General features: G+C 46.2%; 1 protein-coding gene across 1 annotated transcript in view; it reads left to right on the forward strand.

The window, feature by feature from the left end:
- The window catches only part of LOC116947499 (synapsin-2-like), a 146,224-nt gene that overhangs the window by 85,717 nt on the left and 39,408 nt on the right, over positions 1–21,099 (forward strand). The window contains exons 6-7 of the mRNA XM_032963314.2: positions 11,934–11,996; positions 15,454–15,596. Coding sequence (XP_032819205.1) covers positions 11,934–11,996; positions 15,454–15,596 — 206 coding nt within the window. The remainder of the gene's footprint in view (positions 1–11,933; positions 11,997–15,453; positions 15,597–21,099) is intronic.

The following is a 21,099-nucleotide window of genomic DNA, read 5'->3' on the forward strand; positions in this document are numbered from 1 at the left end:
GACGTCTGCAAGATTCACTTCTGATTTGAAACGCTCCGCTAATGCGCGCATGGGAAATCAAACAAAGGTCGATAGCCGCATGAAACCCACGTGCCTGTAAGGATTTTCTATTCCGCAAACTAAACCAAAATTCATTTTGAGCATTCTGGGGTAAACTTTTCATGATGCTCGTATTGACTTGTGGGTAAAATGACAGCGTGCATTATATGGTTATAGCAATTAATTACTACAGGGCCACTGCAAGATAAAGGCCTCCCCATGCCATGCTGGGCATAGGGATTGTCTGACCATGCTTCACTCTGCCGGTCGGTATGAGTTGGTGAAAGGGACGAGGACAGGACAAGTTCGGATATCACTCGCCACTGGTGTTGGCCATGGCTGGGAATTGAACTCCCGCAACTCCGATTAGCACGGTTGGCTACGTATGGTGCGAAAGACGTTCAACATACATACATACAACCTGGGGTCACTGGGTTCAAATCGCAATGCACTAACCACTGTGACAAAGCTACAGTCTCCTCTTCCTTAGGCACCTTCATTTCAACCCCCCGGCGATGCCCCCATTTAAAATATGCGCTCGGACAACATTGGCACATTTCTGTGCTCGAGCCAGCCAGCGGTGGCCTTAGCACAGATGGGAGGGGGGGGGGGGGTGAATCGCTCCAAGTCAACATTTAAACCATTTCGCTGTGCATTCAGAATGTGGAAATCATGCACCAGGGGTGTAGTAGTAGCGGCACGGTGGTTCCATGACCGGCCTGGGCTAACAGAAGTGGTGCGTGATATCTGCACCAGTTCCAGGCCTCACCCCTTCACCAACCCACACTGAACAGCATGGTGAAGTATGGTTAAATAATTCCGATGACTGAAATGATATTGGGGGGCTTTAATCTAGAAGAAGATTGACAAACGGCTCTATAATATTTGTGATGATATGGTGGCCAACCGTCAAAATTAATAACAGAGTGGTAGCCGAGTAATGGAACGCGTCCGAGAGGACAACCACTCTAGAGAAAGTGCTGGGTGGATTGTTACAGGGCAGGGATCACAAGAGTGGGTGACGGGGCTTGGTGAGCGGATTGAACATGGCTGATGACACATAATGTACCATGATGCTTCCCATAAATTATTTTGGCGAGTGACGTCACTTCCCTTGCATTCCATTTTCCTCCTGCACATTCCAGCCTAATTAACTGATTGGAACGGGCCATCATTATTACAGGGTCCTAACAGCCCAGTCACGCCACCCACCATCCCACCCTCGGACCACCATCAGGCACCCGATCCTCACCTCTTAACATTTGAACTGCAGTACACTGACGAATTAATGAATCATTCTTTAAATGAAACGTTCTGCTGGGGTCAAACGTTTTTAATTAACTAGAACACGACTGTGAAATGATTCCCAACTTCCAACTAAGAAATTAGAGGAATGGGAAGAATGTTGAGAAATGTCTAAACGCCCATAGGGTTAGCACGATTACACATTTAGTTTAAGCTTGTTTTAAACATACATCAGAGGTCGTAGGTCATGCTTGTCTCGTAAACAATGCCACAAGTTCTTGATTTCTTCTGGTCAGAAGGGACCCTGGCTTGATTCTGTGTGGAAATGCAATACTCGACTGATGTGACTCGCAGAGAGGGAAATTTAGCTTGTTGTTTTCAAATAATAAATCATATAATTGATAAGATGGTTGACAAATATGATACGTTCTTAAAATTATTTTGTAAATGCAATAAGTCCCTATTGATTTATTTGTAAAACTTAGGACTCAATTTTAAATCACGTTGCACAAAGTCTGTATCTTTTACAATACATTACTTAAAATTAGAGCTGATGAGCTTAATTTGTCCACGTGCATGAAGTTAAAATTGTTGTTCGTGCAATAAAACAAAAGTGTATTAACTATATACGTGCAAATCACCTACAGGCAATGTATAATATACATGTTATTTGACCGATGGTAAATTGTCAGGTTTTCAAAAAGACCGCTGAAGATTTTAATTTTTGGAATAAATTTAGAATTAATACAAAATAAAGGTCACACTTCAAGCTCCATTAGCTAATCAATGTAGCTATCTTTTTTGCAAATCAGTGTTGGCGGCTTTCCCGCACAGATCACAGATTTTTCAGAACCGTGCTTCATGTCCATTGCTTGCGACTGATCACATCCTCCCCGTTACTCGAAATCTTGCTCATCTCTGCAGTCATTAAGCCACGTCTCATCCACTTGCAGTCATTAGCAACACCACACACAGCCCAGGCTTGGCTCCTTGAGACCCAGTCCCTGAGTAAGGTTGCCCCCTGTCCTGGTTTTCCCAGGATCGTCTTCAGGTAGCTAACCTGGGAAATCTGTTTGCCATTAAAAGTACTGGGGTTTTTTTGACAGTGCTGTATCTTTCTTCCCAAGATATCCCCAGAGATGGCTTGGGGACATTGTCTCAGCTCCCGTGCTCCACCTTGGTCTTGAGGGTGTGGCCTCAGTCCTAGAACTTGGCTAGGAGGCACCAGCCTTGACACTGGCCACTGCCTCAGCCATGGGGCCTCACGATGCAGTGGAAGCCAATGGAAGGGACTCACCAAAAAGGATGTCCACCACAGAGATAGCGATAGCATCAGCTCACGTGCAAGGTGGATTGTTGCAATGCGAAACCGTGAGTAGATGATGGATAGCATCAGCCTGTGCAGGCTTTCATCCAGCGTGCCAAATATCGTGGCCGATGATGAGGACGCTTACGTGCAAAGTGCCACCCTTCCCAGAATGGAAGTGGCGGAATACGGTGTGGGACAGACATCATTCGGACAATTGCACAAGCGCGACGCTACGTCGTGGCTCATTTGCACTTCGTCCCCCCCCCCTCCTTCATCGGTTCCAGGGTCTCCCGTGGGCGTGTGCGCCAGGGCCGTGGTAAACAAGCGCGCGATTCTGCGTCGCGGTGAAACGCTCCACTGTGCACGCCCGCGCACATGACGCGCTGTGACCCGTCGCTGGGTCGTTACAACGCCCCCCGCCCCGCCCCCGCTCATTCGTACAGCTGGCCACTTCTTCGAGACGGACTTGTTCTGTAAAAAAAAATTCCGCAAGCACGTGACGTCTCCCGGTGAAATGCGTCGCCGCGGGACGTGCGGTATCGCATGCGTTTTTATTCGTGCGTCACGTGTAGGTCACTGCCTCTTTTCCCGATACTCGGCCCACTTTACGGAGATTTGCAACGTGCAGGCCCCATCAGGACAACAGTGGTGCCTGAGCTTGTATGAGAAGCAAAGCCGGGGTCTCATGAAGCGAAGTCGTTGAATGAATGAGTCCTCTTTGAGCGTGTTCAAAAGTCTCTTTCCCCGAACCTCGGCCCACCTTCCGTTGAAATTTTCAACGTGCAGGCCCCTTCAGGTCAAGAGTGGTGACTGAGCTTTTTATGGGAAGCTAAGCCAGCGCTTGATAGAGTGAAGTCGCTAAATAGACCTAGTCCCCTTTTTAGCGCGTTCACATGTACACAAAAAAACATCGGTGCGTTCATGCACGCGCGACAAAGGTGACACGAGTAGCATCGCGCTGCTCTGGCAATGTCGACGGCAGCGAATATAGCCGCGTAGGGTCTCAACAAAGCCGTTTTTCATTACCAGCAAAGCAAAGTGAGATAGCAGGAAGCCAGCTGAGCACGTGCCATATGATTAATCACGATCGATAACGTGTGGTACCAGACACAAACATCAAATGTGCAGTATTCGTGGTATCAGATCTCAGGAACTCCCCAGTTCAAATATTCTGATAAGAGACCTGCACCTCCAAAGCAGCAACGCCCCAGCCTCAGATAAATTTTAAATGAGGGAATTCATTAATCCAGGGGTAGTCTTGAGGTTTTTTTTGTTTAGGGGTGTGGGGGGGCACCCAGTGGGAAACATTCATGATGCCCCAGGCCATAGATATATCGATTTTGTTTACTTCAGCAGGAAGGGCACAAATACGATTTAAGGGGTTTTTTCAGACAGTACCATAGGGTCTCCTGCAGCCACTGCTCTGGCGATAAGCATCTAAACGAAAAAGGAACACGCCAGGGTGGTGACCTACGCCATTAAACAGAATAGCCAAATATGGGTCTTAAATTACCTTGGCAGCTCAGTAAGTTGTACTAATGGTGAATTTAGTGATGGAGATAGCGGTGGTGATGATGATGATGATAATAATTTTAATGGCCTTAATGACCATGATAATTATAATTATGTAAATAATTATATCGATGGTGGTGATGATGGCGATGTTGAAGTGATTAATCCATGGGTCACCGTACAGAATTTGGGGAAGGTCCCGCTGTTATTGTGGCTTCTGAGCCAAGTGTATTCTTCGTTCACAGCTGATTATGCAAGATATGGTCACGCCTTCCCTTTGTGGTTTTTGTGAAAGCGACGCAATGAGCGCCTTGGTGTGGTCTGGCTGCCGCTGGGAGCCCAGAGGTTGTTGTGCAAGCATTGTATTCGGTTCCATCTAGGAAAGTCAGTTTTGTAATGTTTTGATCACGGAATGTTCCAGAAATCACCGATGACCTCTCGTGCTATTTCACCACAGCGAAAGTAATTTTAGAAAATATATAATGCCCTCTTTATGGGAACGTCTCATTGAGTTTTAGAAGCCTCCCTTTCAGGGAAAGGATCCTCTGACATTGGGAAGCTTTTTTCCAATTCCACAAAAAAGTATTTGGCATACTTTGCAGCCGTTTGTCAGTACACTGCTAGATGAAGGACTACCCCGCACCATGTGAGTCATGGGCCTTGTTTGACCATACTTCACCATGCTGTGCCGATGCTTCATCCCAAGAGTGTTTGGGGTTGCAGCTGTGGGGGGGGGGGGGAGATGAGTGCTTGGCTGTTTGGAAGGAAACTGCATTATCCAGAGAAAACCCACACGCTTATGGGGGGGGGGGGGGGGTTGACATTCAAAGTTTCGCAATGAGAGGTTAAATAATCCATTGCTGAATTCCATCTCCTAGTATTTGTGGTCCCGCCTACAGCACCTGGTATTCAAACTAACAAAACCATTTCCTTTGACACAAATGTTTCCGTTACATTCCACATGTGCTTTAATATATGTGTTATTCACGAATAAAATATATAACGACGAATTACAAATTCAAATATTTCTTGAGTAAAAATTATGCAAAAAATGAACGAAATGGTGTTTGTGTAGGTGTACATTGACATATTAAACTGTTTTTTTTTTGTAGGACGTGAGACATTACTGGCAGCTTGCCATTGCCAGCCATACATTTCAACCGTGTGATTTTTTTTATTCACTCTAGAGGACTACATTTATTTGTAATTTGTTTTTAATAACGCACACTTTTCCGTATAAACACACAGGTTTAATTTCGAGAAATGATTCATGGTGGATGGGGAAGCATTTAGTGAAATATACGTGGCTATAAAAAAAATTGCCTGTAAGTAAAACATTTCTTTTTTTTAAATGACAGCAGCCTTATTTCCGGGTGGAGTTTTCCGTCACGCAGGATGTACTTCTCTAAATTTAAAATATGCTCTGGAATTAACTCGGCTCACGTATTGCCTGCACCCTCCTCTGCCCAAACTTCATCCTGACGGTGCTCTCAGTGTGGTGTTCACGAAATGACGTATCCTTGCGGATGTCACGCCGAGCGGCTGGACGCTTCGTGTTAAACTAAACCGTTAAAACTATCCATAATACAGGGGTTTTTTTTTTTGGTTAGATCACATAAATATATAAATCTGTCATTAAACCAGCCGCCACCCGACACAGCCAATTATTAAGGTTTGTCATGTAAACATGCCAGTTCGTTACTAGTACAGCACACCGGTGTGTTAGAGAGCAAAGCCACAACATTTACAATCTGGCTGTGTCTGTTGGTGGCGGGTTTCACGACATGTTTATATATTTACACGCTCTAACCCCAAAAACCTGTATTATGGATGATATTAGTCGCGAAAGCTTACGCGTTAAACTGTTCAAACTTTTTATTTTATTTTACCAGGTAAGGTCCACTGAGCTACGTAGCTCTTTTTCAGAAGCGACCTGGCCACAAATGATAGCTCAACGAAGTGGCTTATCACGTGGAAATGTATAGCAGCCAAAATACTCCCAACGCATATTTCTAAAACCGGAGGACCTGGAAAAAAATCCACGCGACCACGGGGAGAACATGCAAACTCCAAATATACAGCAGGCGTCGTCGGCGTCGGGATCGAACCCACAACCTCCTGCATACCAGGCGAGGGAGTTAACACCTCACCAAGAACAGCCCGTGGAAGTTCACATCACAGAGCTACCTTTAAGTCGCCACCGGCCAATGAAGAAAAGGGGGCGACACTTTCCCACTCGCACTGCACGTGGCAGTGATGACCGTTGCAAGACAGTCAACCCGACGTTTCATATCTCAGAGCTAGAATTGAGCCAACTTAACTCTGTAACCAAATTAGATGCCATGGGAGCAGGGGGGGGGAGATTTGTTTGTATGTATATATGTTGAACTTCTTTCGCACTGTATGTAGCCAACCGTGCTAAACAGAGGTGTGAGGCGGGGGGTAGGAATAGAGTCATTGGTGACCAGACAGAGATCGTCAACTCAATACACTCGAGACCCAGGCAATCCAAGCACTCTGACCTCTGAGCCAACAAGGCCACCTTGACAAAGTTATATCTTTGAGCCCAAAACTTTTTGACGTCCGAACCACCGCTCAATTGTCTTTCTTCCCATTAAATAAATACGGGACTAAATACTTAGTTGTTACAATAACTGTCGGTAATGATCACTTACTATCATTAAGCACCATTAACTCATCACTGTTGTCAACATCATTCAGTCATCACTGTCATCGCCATCATCGGCGCTAGCAAAACATTAATTAGCGCGCAGCCTTCTCTGATCGTCTCTTAGGCGGCGATGGGAGGCATTGATTTCGGCGCAGTGCTGTCCAATATATATCTCTCAAATCGATACCGCAATTGATTCTGGAAACTGGGAGTGGCAATAACCAATACTGGGATCTCGTTTTACATCACTTGCTCTCATGGTCACCCCAAAGCAAATCTCGTCAATAGTTCTACGTAGGAACCTCTCTATATATGGATCTATCTAAACGGTCCCTCCTGATTGCATTTCCTTTCATAGTTGATTGCTTCTTTCTCATACGGTCGTTCTAAAATCTATTCAGATTGTCACGTCATGGACAAAATCACTCGGAAATGCCCCCTACCTCATCATATAGCGGTAACTAAGCAGGGTTGAGACCGAATAGTCCTTGGCTGGGCATTCCACCGTACATCACAAATATTATCGGCTGTGAGGTTATGTGATGGGCAGCAGAGAGGAACGCAGCAAAATTCCATTGTTGTACTGTGTTTCCATGCTCCCATGTCCAGTTGCCCGTATTCACACTCTCTTAGTGACCAGTGTGAATATGATGAAAGAAACAAATTTAAAAAAAACATTCGGTACTCTCCAAGTGCAGCGCATTTTCACACCTAACAGAGCTAGGCCCTGCGGAAACAGAATCTCTTCGAACTGCATCTGGAATATCTTCAAGTGAGTCCTTTTTTTTTGTTTAAATCAGCACCGTGTCTCCTGTCAGCTTCGTTAGCCGGGATCCTGTCTGTTTCATTCACAGCCCTGCCTCTTGTTACTGGGAAGCGTTGTTACAGACGGGGCATCATTAAGGAAGCATCCCGTCAGCGGCACACAAGTTGCTTGTGTGTGTTGGATAACATCGATCCCTCCGCCAAGGGGATTTGGTAAATCGTCATTATTTGGTCACGATTCGATTTGATAAATTATCACAATTTTTGTTCGTTTTCCCTGTCTCACTTGTATCGCCAGCCTTCCATGTTTTGTCTCATTCATACTCTTATCCTAAAGGTGAGATTTGCATACACAGTAGACGTATAGTATACATATTAGTATACATACGTATACATATTGCATCCCGTGATTTCACAAATGCTTCAATTATCGTATCGTGATCATAATCGTACATTTTAACGAAGAAACGATCAATTGCTACGTGCCTGGCGTGTATGTTTTGACAAATGAATACCGTTGTTGAGGGATTTGTACCAACTGCAAAGCCCGCGGCTACAAGATGGCGGGATGCCGGTGGACTCATTGCTCATTGGAACACAGAGGCAGCGAGTGGTGATGGTGGCGGTGATGATGGTGGTGGGGATGATGGTGGTGGGGATGCTGAACCAGTGTTGGGCTCACACCAGACCGGGCACCAGTCTGTTGGCGAAAGTGCTGACGATGAAGCCACTGCCAGTGGCATTCCTGTCGATGAGTCTCTGCGTGAGTCTATAGGTCGCTACTGTATGTAAATCTATGGGTGTGCATGTGAGCATTCCTGTTTATGGGTTTCTGTGGCAATGTATAGACCTATATGCAAGTCCGTTTGGGCTATGTGTGAATCTATGGGGTCTCTGTGTGAGTCTATAGGTCGCCACTATACGTAAATATATGGGTTTCAATTTGAGCCTCTAGCTCTCTGTGTGAGAAGGCTCTGAAGGTGAAGCCACTGCCAGGGCATTCCAGTTTCTCAATGAAATCCACTTGCACGCGTTTTCACGTGACACTGGAAATACCGGGGCGGAGTTTATAGCCTCATCAACTCTTGGAGCTCGGACCACCAGAGAACTGAACCCACAAGTTCTTCTTCTAACTACCGGGGTGGGGAACCTTTTTTTCTGCCAAGGGCCATTTGGAAAATTATCAACTTAAAAATTAGCCTGTTATTGAATTTCGAGTCCCGCCTGCGGTTGCCTTGGCAGGGCCAGACCAAATGATTTCGTGGGCCTCATACGGCCCGCGGGCCGGACGTTCCCCAACCCTGAATATAATCCCTCGGAACTTTGGGCCGTTGGGGCATGACCTTGAAAGAAAAAAGAGTTTTACAACTCATCCGATTCCTGCGGTACAAATAAAAAAAATTATCGTTTAAAACTGAGAAGACAGCTTCCATCCCCGCCAGTGATTGATGTTTGACGTTTGGTCTTCCCCCTGCGCCTTAGAACGTTCCCTCCACCACCACCCTTTGCAGCCAGTCATCATTCACCCTGATTACATGGACAGGAGTGGATGGACCAAGGGCTGTAAAGTATTACTATATATGATTATTAATGCAGTATATATTTTAAATAATTTGCCACTGGCAGACTGTTTCAAAGGACTTCTCATTACAATTTGACCCTTTTGTTTTCACAAAAAAAATATATGTTTTCAATTTAGATCACACGCTAATGTGCTCGGCTGCCTGCAGATTTGTTTTTTTACCTCTTGACCCCCCCCCCCCCTCCGGGGCCCCCCGCCGCCATCCCCCCCCGCCATCCCGTGAGTGAATCATTTAATTTGGCACATGGCGCACGGCAGTCTGTTTTGTTTCCTTCGACATTGATGCAGCTGGCTTGTCATGCGTTCGGAATTCGCTAATTGAGTCCTGAGCGAGACTTCCGGCACATGAACGAATAGACCCCCGTGTGTCCCCTCCGCCCAGCGCCGTGCCCATCGTCCGTCAGAGTCTCGTCGATCGTCAACATTTCCCTGCGTCGCAGAAGCACCCAGACAGATAGACAGCGCGATCGGAGCGAGCCGCGCCCACGCAGCTCGTGGTGCCCGGGGAGCGTGCAGGGAGGAGATTGAAGACAAACGAGGCCTCGTGAGAGAGAAGAGAGAGAGACAAGTGCTGGGGCGTAGTTTGCTTCTTTTTTTTCCCACGAACGGTTGTCCAGCGGGCACAATTTGCGCCAGCGTTCGGTGTCTGTGAGGGGTGAGATAGCTGGAAAATTAATGAAACTCTGTTTTTATTTTATGTTTCGTTTCGCCCAGGCTTCCACTTGCAGAAACGATGAGCCGTAGCGCTTTAACCTTCGCCTTGTCCGCAGCTGTGCCCGTAAATGAGCGGTCATGTAACTTCTCCACGCTCAAGGTGGTGTGCCACGTAATTGCCTCACAGCGATTTCGCTATTTCCCCCCCCCCACCCCCGAAGCGTTTTTGGTCTGGACGTGGTTGCACTCTCGTTGACCTCTGTTGCGCACTGCTGCTTGGAAGCAAACAAAAAACGACGCACGGGCAATTGGCTTCGGCCGAAGGTGAATGCGTTAGCCCGTCAAATGACCTTCCCCCTTTGCTGTAGCATGACTCAGCGTTGTGTCATGCTGGCATTTCTCAAACACAGAAGTGGATGTTAAACCGTATGGAACTTACGCATGGGCACGTGAGTGGGTGTACATGTGTGTGAAGTTCGTGGGCGTATGGTAGTGCGGGTTTGATGCAATGCGTTCCCGACGAAAGCCGGGTTCCACGTCTAGTGTGGACTTCCATCGTGGTATATATATATATTTTTACAGCCCTTCATGACTCACCAATCCATAGCGATATGCACGCTCTGAGAATTACACCGAGAATCAAGAAGGGGACCACATGAATTCGATAACTCTTTAAACCTTTCCTGTTCCGAGACGACTGCAAGTTGCAGGGTGGGTCCCATTCACCACTGAATCTCGGAAGGCGCAAGTGGTTCGCATTAATTTTATTTAGCGAGCCGTAGCGCCATTGTTTTTAAAGACATTTTACTCACCGAAGAGAACTGTAGCGACACGACCGCACTCTATGATAGCCGGCGACAAACTGTGCCACACGCCTCTCGCATGGCCTTGTAGGAGCCTCGGTAGTGATAAAGTTATTTTATTTTAGTTTTTCTTTCAGTTCCGTCCCGTGCCGATGACGTACACGTATGTACACGTATGTGTAGGTCATCGGAACGGGAAGGGGTTATGCAGGACAAGTCATTGGAAGGGATGATGGCTGGTGGTTGAGACTAACGTTGGAGTGTCAGACAAAGGAGAAAACACTCCCATGAAGACGTCTAGAGTGGAGATGGAGTGGTAAGATCAGCTCGTGCACAGGTGCCAGGTGGATTGTTTACATTGCAAGACTGTGAGAACCGGTGGTGGTTGCTTGGGAGGCATTTATCTAGCAGTGGATAGAACATGGATATTTAGAAATGTGTCGTAACCCTCCACCACCCGACACGGCCAATCAGCAAAAAATGTGCCACCTTGGCAAAAGACAAATAGTTCACTACTTTAGCCCACCTGTGTGTTGAAGAGTGAATCCACAACATTTACAAAAAAAATTGAGTACGACGTTTTGCTGGTAATTACATCCAGCATTGCCCGATGATGCTGGATGTAATTACCAGCGAAACGTCGTACTAAATAAAAATGGAAAATGTTGTGGATTCACGCTTCAACACACCGGTGGACTAACGTAGTGAACTATTTTGTCTTTTGTCAACGTGACACATCTTTTGCTGATTGGCCATGTCGGGTGGTGGAGGGTTACGATACATTTATAAATTACGCGATCTAACCCAAAAACGTTCATTATGAAAAACATGGCTACCGATAATCAATTGCTCTTCTTTATCTTTTTCAAATATTGTTATATAACTTAAAATAATGCTACACATCGAAAATAAACCGTGAAACGTTGGTTAAATTCGGCATTTTTTTGTTATAAAAGAGCTCAGCCTATCATCCCTTGGGGATCATCAAAATGAGTTCCAGTTTTTGCATCAACAATATTTTGTCCCATGGAGAGACTCTCACCTTCGCCAAAGGAATGTGGAATTTCCACCACTGGCTTTCTGCATGAGCAGGGAGTCACGGCACCCTTCGACTTGAGTTTACGAGAACCTTCATATGGAGTTGCCTGTGATGTGCAGAGGCGCCGTCGGCGGGCATGGAGGGACCCTGAAGCGTCGACATGCCTCGGAGCAAGAGACGTTACAACAAAGAATGCTTAAGGCCGTGATACTAATCTCTAGTCTCTGTGACAATGTTTATGCGTTCTGCGGTTCCGCTGGTGATTTATTTGTTTATGTTTTTTTTTGTTGTGTGTCTCTATGCCGCTGCTGTAGCTGACTGCGTCCACCTTCCCGGTCGTGGTTAAGATCGGCCACGCTCACTCTGGCATGGGCAAGGTGCGTCCTCTGCATCTTACACCGGGGCTCCCGCTGATCGACACCGGCTTGGCGCACGCGCTTGCAAAGTGTATAGATACTTTTAGATTTTTAAAAACGTGCCGCCGATGCCCAACCTGGGTGGGACAGTGAAGCTCAACTTCTCCAGCTCCTAATATTTCGAGGGGGGGCATGGATTTTGGAATATTTGTCCGGCGAGTTTCTGTGCCCCTTCCTCGCACATCGCGGTTTATGCTCTGCATGGGGCTCTGGTTGAAGGAAAATGTTTAAATAAACATGCCACCGATAAAAATCGGAACAATTTGAAAGGCGTCACTCGACGGCATCGAGACCGCTATCACCCCCGAGCAACAACAACAAAAAAAAACTCGACGTCCGGGGGAATGTTCGGCGCAAGCGAACGCGGTGTCCCGCTGAGACAACTGGCGTGGGGTCGGTGCCGTCACCGGTCGCAGCACCTGAGGCGGCGATGGGAAACCCCACGCCGGGAGATCTCCACATGTAAGGCAACAAACGGGAGGATTTACACAGAAGTGAAACTCTAAAGTCAACTATTTTTTTTATATTTTTTTTTTTTACCAGGAAAGGCCCACTGAGGTGTGTAGTTCTCTTCCAAAAGCGACCTGGTCACAAATGATAGCTGAACGAAGTGGCTTATCATGTGGAAATTTCTAGCAGCCAAATACTCTAAACTGCACGTTGTTTCTAAATGTGGAGGAAAAAAAGCGGAGGACTCGGAGAAAAATCCGGGGAGAACATGCAAACTCCAAATATCCAGCAGGCTTCAGGGTCGGGATCAAACCCACGACCTCCTGTATACCAGGCGAGGAATTTTTACATCTGGCCCGCGTGGCGCCCCGGTTTATGCTCTGTATCGGGTTCTCGTTGAAAGAAAAAAGTAACTAATTTACAGAGCTCAGAGGGTGGATTGATGATTATAATTGGGGATATGAACTTGCAGACACCCTCCAGACCACTGCGGTGCTCAGCCAAAGCAGGGGAGCAGAATAGTGACGCAGCGCTTGATCAAGTTACACACAGGGCATGTAAACTTATACCTTTCTAGTATCAGTGAGCATTAAGATGGATTGGGTTTTATTTAATGAGTCAACATCGTTCGGTCCTTGGTCCGAAAACTCCGTGAGTTTCTCTGCTATCCATATTCTGTTACGTGTTTATCTGTGGCATTGATGTCAATTAGTTAGCCATGCATGTGGGAATTAACTGGAATACCTAGGAGGGGGGGGGGACCCAGATGTATTCGATGGGATTCACAGTCAAACTCTTGCACAGATGGATTAAATTAAAAAAAAAACGGACTCAGTCCAGTGAGCGGACACAAATCTATCAGTGGGTTGCTATCCATTTCCGCAAGTGCACTCTCCACAACACCTGAAAGCCCTCACACCCACAGTATGCCGAAAACACCTGGTGTGCAGCACCACAGTGCCACATGCTCAAGATTTGGCAATGCCAACGCCAGAAGCGGATATTGGGGAAAGATCGTACAGGTTGGACAGAAGGCACGACGGAGAAGAAGACCTGGTGTGCACTGATGATCAGCCGTCCAAGTAATGAACAGGCTTTAATGCTGCCTAGCTTCTGAGATCTGACAAGCTCCGGCACATTAAGGGTGACTTAGGTCATCGCAAAGACATTCCCATTAAAAAAAAAAACTCCTCTGGGATGGAGTCCCGAGGAGGCCATAACTGCCATCACATGTTTTATTGCCACGAGGCAGAAAAAAAGCGACTATCGACTCAACGAGCCGAGTCGACAGTCGTAATGATTTCCTGCTCAAATGAGCATTGCGGTGAATCTTTATTTCCAATTTACAGCCCCTGAGCCAGAAAGTGGAAAATCCACGTTCCTATAACGGGGGCGAGTATATCCATGGGAAAACGACTGTTGACTTCCCCACAATGTGGTACTTATACGTTCGACATCCCCGGAGGGATGTTGACGATATTAAAACATATATATCACGTTGGACCTTGACATCCGTGACTTTGAAGATAAAAGATCCCACCCGGAGAACAGAGCGGGTCATTCATTGAAGAGTGCCACGGATTCATAACTGAGTGACCAAGACAAACCTTGGACTTTGATTGCAAGAACGCAGGAGCCAGAGGAGGTTATGTAACACACATTCAAGATGTTCTGCGGGGCAGATTTTTTAGGTTTGCCTCCTCTCGCTCGCCCCTGGACTCACTCAGCCACTACACTACCCAATTTCTCTCTCCCTCTCTCTCTTACTCCCTGTTTGGCTTTCTGCTAACAGTCAATCAGCCTTGACACGGCAGCCAATGCGGTCACCGGCTTTTTATGTGGGCAAATCTATGGAAGGCGGAAGAGTGTGTCAATATTGTGCCCACGATAACGTTATCCCTTAGGGGCTTGTCCATCTTAGCTGATGTACCGCGTAGGGTATTCTTCTCCCACCATCGCAGACAGAGCACAGCAACGGAAACACAATGGAAAACATACGGAGATGTGGCAGTGGTTAGCGCAGTGCGCGTGAACCTGGCAATCCGAGTTCGATTCCCAGCGATGGCAAAACGTGAGTGGTAAACGATGTCTGTTCTGGAACGTAACTTGTCACCCCACCCCCGTTCACCAATTTGCACTGACGAGTGTGGGAAAGTATAGTCAAACAACCCTCGTGACCAGCAGCATATGGGGAGGGCCTTTGCGATATAAATTAGCCCGTAAATGATCGTGATTATTAATGCGTATGCCATGTAGAGTACCGTGACAATTCTAGACTCTCAACCTAAGAGAGGTCCACAAATTGGTTAACGAAACATTCCGCTGGCCCTGCGCATGGCATAAAACGCCTCCAAAGTGAACGTTGTCCCATTACCCAGGGAATATTTGTCTTGAATATACATATACAGGGTGAATTCAAGAAAATGCGAATTCTTATTATGGGACCATCGTTTTTCATGAAAAAACAAAACGGACAATACACTGTAACATGATAACAAATGTATGTTAATAGCTTCAAAAAGTCAAGGAGTCTCCACTTGCTTCGCCATCGTTGTGAACACGTGGCCTGGAATCTTCTCCAGGTGGTCTCCAGAGCCCGGAGGCAGCACATGTCTTGTGGTATTGTTACAAATTCTCAGAAGTGTTAAAATATTTTCAGCACCCTACATATAGAATGTATACTTGTGATGAACACAAAAAATACCTGCATAGATCTCTATTGGCACGCACAGAGTGATAGAACATTAAGTACGCAGCAGGTGACGCAAGTGTCGCGGTGTCGTGAGACGAAGATTTTTCCACTCGGATCAAATGCGTGTTTACCCCCCAGAAAATTCCACTTGACCTAAGTTACAGACTTATTCAAATGCCTCTCTACTTCTTGAAACGCCATCGGGATATGCACACAGACGTAAAGATTCACATCGTTTGCCACCTCGGGCGTTTGATTTTTTGTACGTGCCTCCAGGTGAAGGTGGAGAACCATTACGACTTCCAGGACATGGCCGGCGTGGTCGCCATGGCCCAGACCTACGCCACCTGTGAGCCTTTCATCGACTCGAAATATGACATCCGCGTCCAGAAGATAGGCGCCAACTACAAGGCCTACATGTGAGTCTCCTGCCACTGGGCAATTTGGCGAGCGGTGTAGCTTTTGACTGTGCAGTCAGTAAAAATTGCACTGAGGCCCACGGTAGCCTGATGAGGCCCAGGCTTTGGCCTACAGAAGAAGGGGGCTGGGGGGGGGAATTAGACAGGAGGCCATCCCATTTTAATTTCTTGCAGCAAAACCCATGTAAATCACGCTGTGGCACTGGAGTTGGTTTCGGGGAACCTGCCGACACGAACTGTGGTCGCACCAGAGATCCTGATCTGATGAAATGGCCGGTTGATCAGAACACATCTAAGCACTTTGTAACGTTTTTGTAACGTGCATTTTTACATTATATTCTTGAATGCACGCATGGTGCGCCTGAGAATTTATATCAATCTGCAGAGAGAGAGGTTGCGCCACCTTTGTTACTGGTGGACTAAACTCAATTGCAGGCGGGTACTGCAAACACCTTTGTGCCGCATGGGGGCAGCTTCTGCTTGGGGTTCCCCTTGGCCAGACTGCAGCGGGGAATCAGAATTTCTGAGATGACATTTGATGTAAGGTGCTTTGAGTTGCTGAAGTATTCAAGCAAGTGCCCTATAAATGCAAGTCATTATCCTTGAGCTCACTTGGCACGACTCGGTGTCCTAAGCGGAACATAACAGTCTAAGAACACACCACAGGCTCCCCCTTTCTTAATGCATAAGGTCACCTTGCAGAGAAGCTGCCACTCCCTGGGCTACAGCGGCAATCATTTTCGCCAACTTGTTATTTTGTTTGTTTGTTTTTGCCATCCGCCCACGGAGCGGGGCACAGCTGCACTCGGCCTAGCTGTGGATTTTTTTTCTCTTTCGCACGAGCTGAGTCATGTGCAAAAGCCAGCATGTGTTCGAGGCAACGCGCCTCAACTCTGCCACCAGGCTGGCCTCGAGCCACGCGGGGAGAGAGATTTTTGCAGAACCATGTTGTTGTTGTTGTTGTTCCTGGTGTGAGCGGCGGTTGCAGCCACACTTTGAACGTTTTGAGGTGCGGGGACGTCCAAAGGAGGTGGGAAAAGGGGCGATGCAACCCTGGCACTCGCTGATGGGCCATGGTTTGCTTGTTGCTCATGAATAAGGAGGCCCCCAAGTGGCATTCATTGGCGACGGACCAATAAGCTCTAATAAACCCACTTAAGCCAAACTGCCTAAAGATAGTCATTGTTATTCTTAGCTCTTTCGGTAAAGTCAACGTGACTTTACCGAAAGAGCTAAGAATATAAATTACTGCAGTCACGAAAGCTTTAAATACAAATTTATAGTCATTGTTATTCTTGGTTCTCTCGGTAAAGTCACGTAGAAGGGAAACAATAAAATAATAAAAATATAAAACAATAAAATTCTCACGACGTTTCGACTGCAACACAAGCAATGATCATCAGGTGTGAAAACCACAGAAATAAAAAATGTTCTCATTTTTTTCTAATTTTCTTGCTGTGGTTTTCACACCTGATGATGATTGCTTGTGTTGCAGTCGAAACGTCGTGAGAATTTTATTGTTTTATATTTTTATTATTTTATTGTTTCCCTTCGACGTGACTTTACCGAAAGAACCAAGAATATGAATCCCTGCAGTCACGAAAGCTTTAAATAAAAATGTATAGTCATTGTTGTTGTGTGACGACGATGATGATGCAGATGATGATGATAGCAATAATGATGATGATCACGATGTGATGGTATCCAAGTGGATCATGTAATTACCCACAGGCAATTAACACTTGTTGGTGAAACACACAGGACACGGTGGCCCGTTGAACTTTATCGCTGCATTTGCATAATCCTGAGATGCCAAGCTGGGCACTTCAAGCAGCGCGGGCACATTTCCACAGAGGATGCTTTCAAACATATACAATTAAATGAAGCGTTGCTTTACCATTGAAGTGGTCTAAAATTATCTACCCAATTTCTCTGGGAAATTAGAAACCCATGATAGAACGGACAATAACAAGTGCGTCTTAGGGACGGGTGGAATACAACTTCAAGTGCAAATTATCGACGGGTTTCAGAAAAGCAGGGCTGCTGGCCAGAGCTTAAACTCGGATTTTTTTTTTTTAAAGAGAGGCTTTTATTTTAAGGGAGCTTTTACGGCCGTGTCGCTACTGCCAATGGCTTGGTGGTCTTTACGTGCATGCCAAGCAGCCGTTCCTTCATAAGCGCTTAATTATTTTTGCTTCGAATGATTTGCGGCTTCAATGGTGTTTAGATCACGCCGTTTATTCTTGTGACGTAAGTATGCATGTATGTTGAACTTCGTTTGCACCGTCCGTAGCCAACCGTGCTAATTGGAGGTGCAGTGTTAAGTCTATTGGCAGTGTTGAGTCTAAACTTCAAGTGCAAATTGTTGAGTCTATGGGCAGTGTTGAGTCTATGGGCAGTGTTAGTCTATGGGCAGTGTTGAGTCTTTGGTTAGTGTTAGTCTATGGGCAGTGTTGAGTCTATGGGTAGTCTTGAGTCTATGGGCAGTGTTGAGTCTATGGGTAGTGTTAGTCTATGGGCAGTGTTGAGTCTATGGGTAGTGTTAGTCTATGGGTAGTGTTAGTCTATGGGTAGTGTTGAGTCTATGGGCAGTGTTGAGTCTATGGGTAGTGTTAGTCTATGGGCAGTGCTAGTCTATGGGTAGTGTTAGTCTATGGGCAGTGTTGAGTCTATGGGTAGTGTTAGTCTATGGGCAGTGCTAGTCTATGGGTAGTGTTAGTCTATGGGCAGCGTTGAGTCTATGGGTAGTGTTAGTCTATGGTCAGTGTTGAGTCTATGGGTAGTATTAGTCTATGGGCAGTGTTGAGTCTATGGGTAGTGTTAGTCTATGGGCAGTGTTGAGTCTATGGGTAGTGTTAGTCTATGGGCAGTGTTGAGTCTATGGGTAGTGTTAGTCTATGGGCAGTGTTGAGTCTATGGGCAGTGTTGAGTTTATGGGTAGTGTTAGTCTATGGGTAGTGATAGTCTATGGGCAGCGTTGAGTCTATGGGTAGTGTTAGTCTATGGTCAGTGTTGAGTCTATGGGTAGTATTAGTCTATGGGCAGTGTTGAGTCTATGGGTAGTGTTAGTCTATGGGCAGTGTTGAGTCTATGGGTAGTGTTAGTCTATGGGCAGTGTTGAGTCTATGGGTAGTGTTAGTCTATGGGCAGTGTTGAGTCTATGGGCAGTGTTGAGTTTATGGGTAGTGTTAGTCTATGGGTAGTGTTAGTCTATGGGCAGTGTTGAGTCTATGGGTAGTGTTAGTCTATGGGCAGTGTTGAGTCTATGGGCAGTGTTGAGTTTATGGGTAGTGTTAGTCTATGGGTAGTGATAGTCTATGGGCAATGTTAGTCTATGGGTAGTGTTAGTCTATGGGCAGTGTTGAATCTATGGGTAGTGTTAGTCTATGGGTAGTGTTGAGTCTATGGGTAGTGTTGAGTGTATGGGTAGTGTTAGTCTATGGGTAGTGTTAGCCTATGGGCAGTGTTGAGTCTATGGTTAGTGTTAGTCTATGGGCAGTGTTGAGTATATGGTTAGTGTTAGTCTATGGGCAGTGTTGAGTCTATGGGTAGTGTTAGTCTATGGGCAGTGTTGAGTCTATGGGTAGTGTTAGTCTATGGGCAGTGTTGAGTCTATGGGTAGTGTTAGCCTATGGGCAGTGTTGAGTCTATGGGTAGTGTTAGTCTATGGGCAGTGTTGAGTCTATGGGTAGTGTTAGTCTATGGGCAGTGTTGAGTCTATGGGTAGTGTTAGTCTATGGGAAGTGTTGAGTCTATGGGCAGTGTTGAGTTTATGGGTAGTGTTAGTCTATGGGTAGTGATAGTCTATGGGCAATGTTAGTCTATGGGTAGTGTTAGTCTATGGGCAGTGTTGAATCTATGGGTAGTGTTAGTCTATGGGTAGTGTTGAGTCTATGGGTAGTGTTAGTCTATGGGCAGTGTTGAGTCTATGGGTAGTATTAGTCTATGGGTAGTGTTGTGTCTATGGGTAGTGTTAGTCGATAGGCAGTATGTATGTTGAACCTCTTTCGCACCGCACGTAGCCAACCGTGCTAATCGGAGGTGCCAGGGGTTGGTTTGATGATCTATCATTGTTGTTTTGCCTTCACGTACAGCTAATTTAATTAATGTATCCGAAGACATTCCCCCCTCCCCAAAATGTGAATGAGTGATGGATAAAGTGACAGACCGGGACTGGTATGGCAGTGCTGTAGAGGAAAAGCTTGAAATACTGCACCACTGACAAAACTCACAAACATTGGCTCAAAATGCAAATATACAGGGTGATTCAAAATAATTGACCCGATTTGAAATCCCTATATCTCTGCAACCACGAATGGCCCATGAATGAAACTCTTACCACTTGAAAGGGTGGGGCATAGAGTTTCAAATGATTACCGCTAGATGCCTCTCCCAGCGCACAAATAGCCCCTAGTCATTCGCAAGACAACACTGCCTCAACGTTGGACTGGTCGCACGGGACCCCAAGACCTGGCGCTACACTCTTGGCCCCCAAGATCACCCCCAGACATCACCACACCCTGCGAGTTTGTCTTGTGGTGATATGTCAAAGACCGTGTTTTTGTGCCACCATTAGCGACCCATCTGGATGACCTCAAAAACAGAATGACGGCAGCGGTGACTTCAGTGGAAGAAGACTTCACTTTGAGAGGCGTTTGGGACGAATTCAACTATCGTCTCGATGTTGTCCGTACAGCAGGTGGAGGGCACGTAGAGCATTTATAAAATCGTTAGTAAAACTTGATAATTTATTAAACCGTTTGTAACTTTTTGTGTAATTGTAACATGTTGCCATCGTGAAATATAGTGCTTTGAAATTGGGTCACCCTGTATATTCGATAGTGTTTGGAGCAATGGAAGAATAACCAATGGTAAAAAAAATATACAGAGATAGATAAACACAGCAGATATATGTATTTTGTTAGTAATCATTACTGAATTGTCATCCATATCACCATCATGGGACATTGGCTATCCACTGCTGAAGGCCTACCCAGGCCTTCATCTCAGTTCTGCGCACGAGTTAATGTCATCCCTCTATCCCTCTGTGTCAGTGCTTCTTAACATGGGGGTTCACGCACCCCCTGGGGGTGAGAGACATGGCCAGATTTTTATAAAGAAGGTAAATAATCGAAACGCAAATGAAGCACGGTCACCTAAGTATGACTTTGTTTCATCAACCCCTATGTATGTATGAGTATTGTACATGTGTATGTTTTAATGATTGAGAACCAAAGGGTGGCAAGGCTGCAGTAAAGGTTAAGAACCACTGCTCCATGTCATCCCTTTCACACCCCTCTATGTCATCCCTCCATCTCCGTGGCGGCCGTCCGCTCGGGACGCATTCTCTCCTTTTGGCCGCTATTCCATCACCCGTTTCGCCCATCAATGCTGCCTCATCCACCTCGTGACGTCCCCTGGCCCAAGCCCGCTTAACTTTTCGTAACAGTCAATGTGGTCTCTCTAGCACGCATTTGTTCACTGGACCACGCCGTTTACTCTT

The sequence above is a fragment of the Petromyzon marinus genome, chromosome 30, assembly GCF_048934315.1.
Source record: "Petromyzon marinus isolate PM22_M1 ecotype Great Lakes invasive population chromosome 30, UKy_Petmar_22M1.pri1.0, whole genome shotgun sequence".
NCBI lineage: Eukaryota > Metazoa > Chordata > Hyperoartia > Petromyzontiformes > Petromyzontidae > Petromyzon > Petromyzon marinus.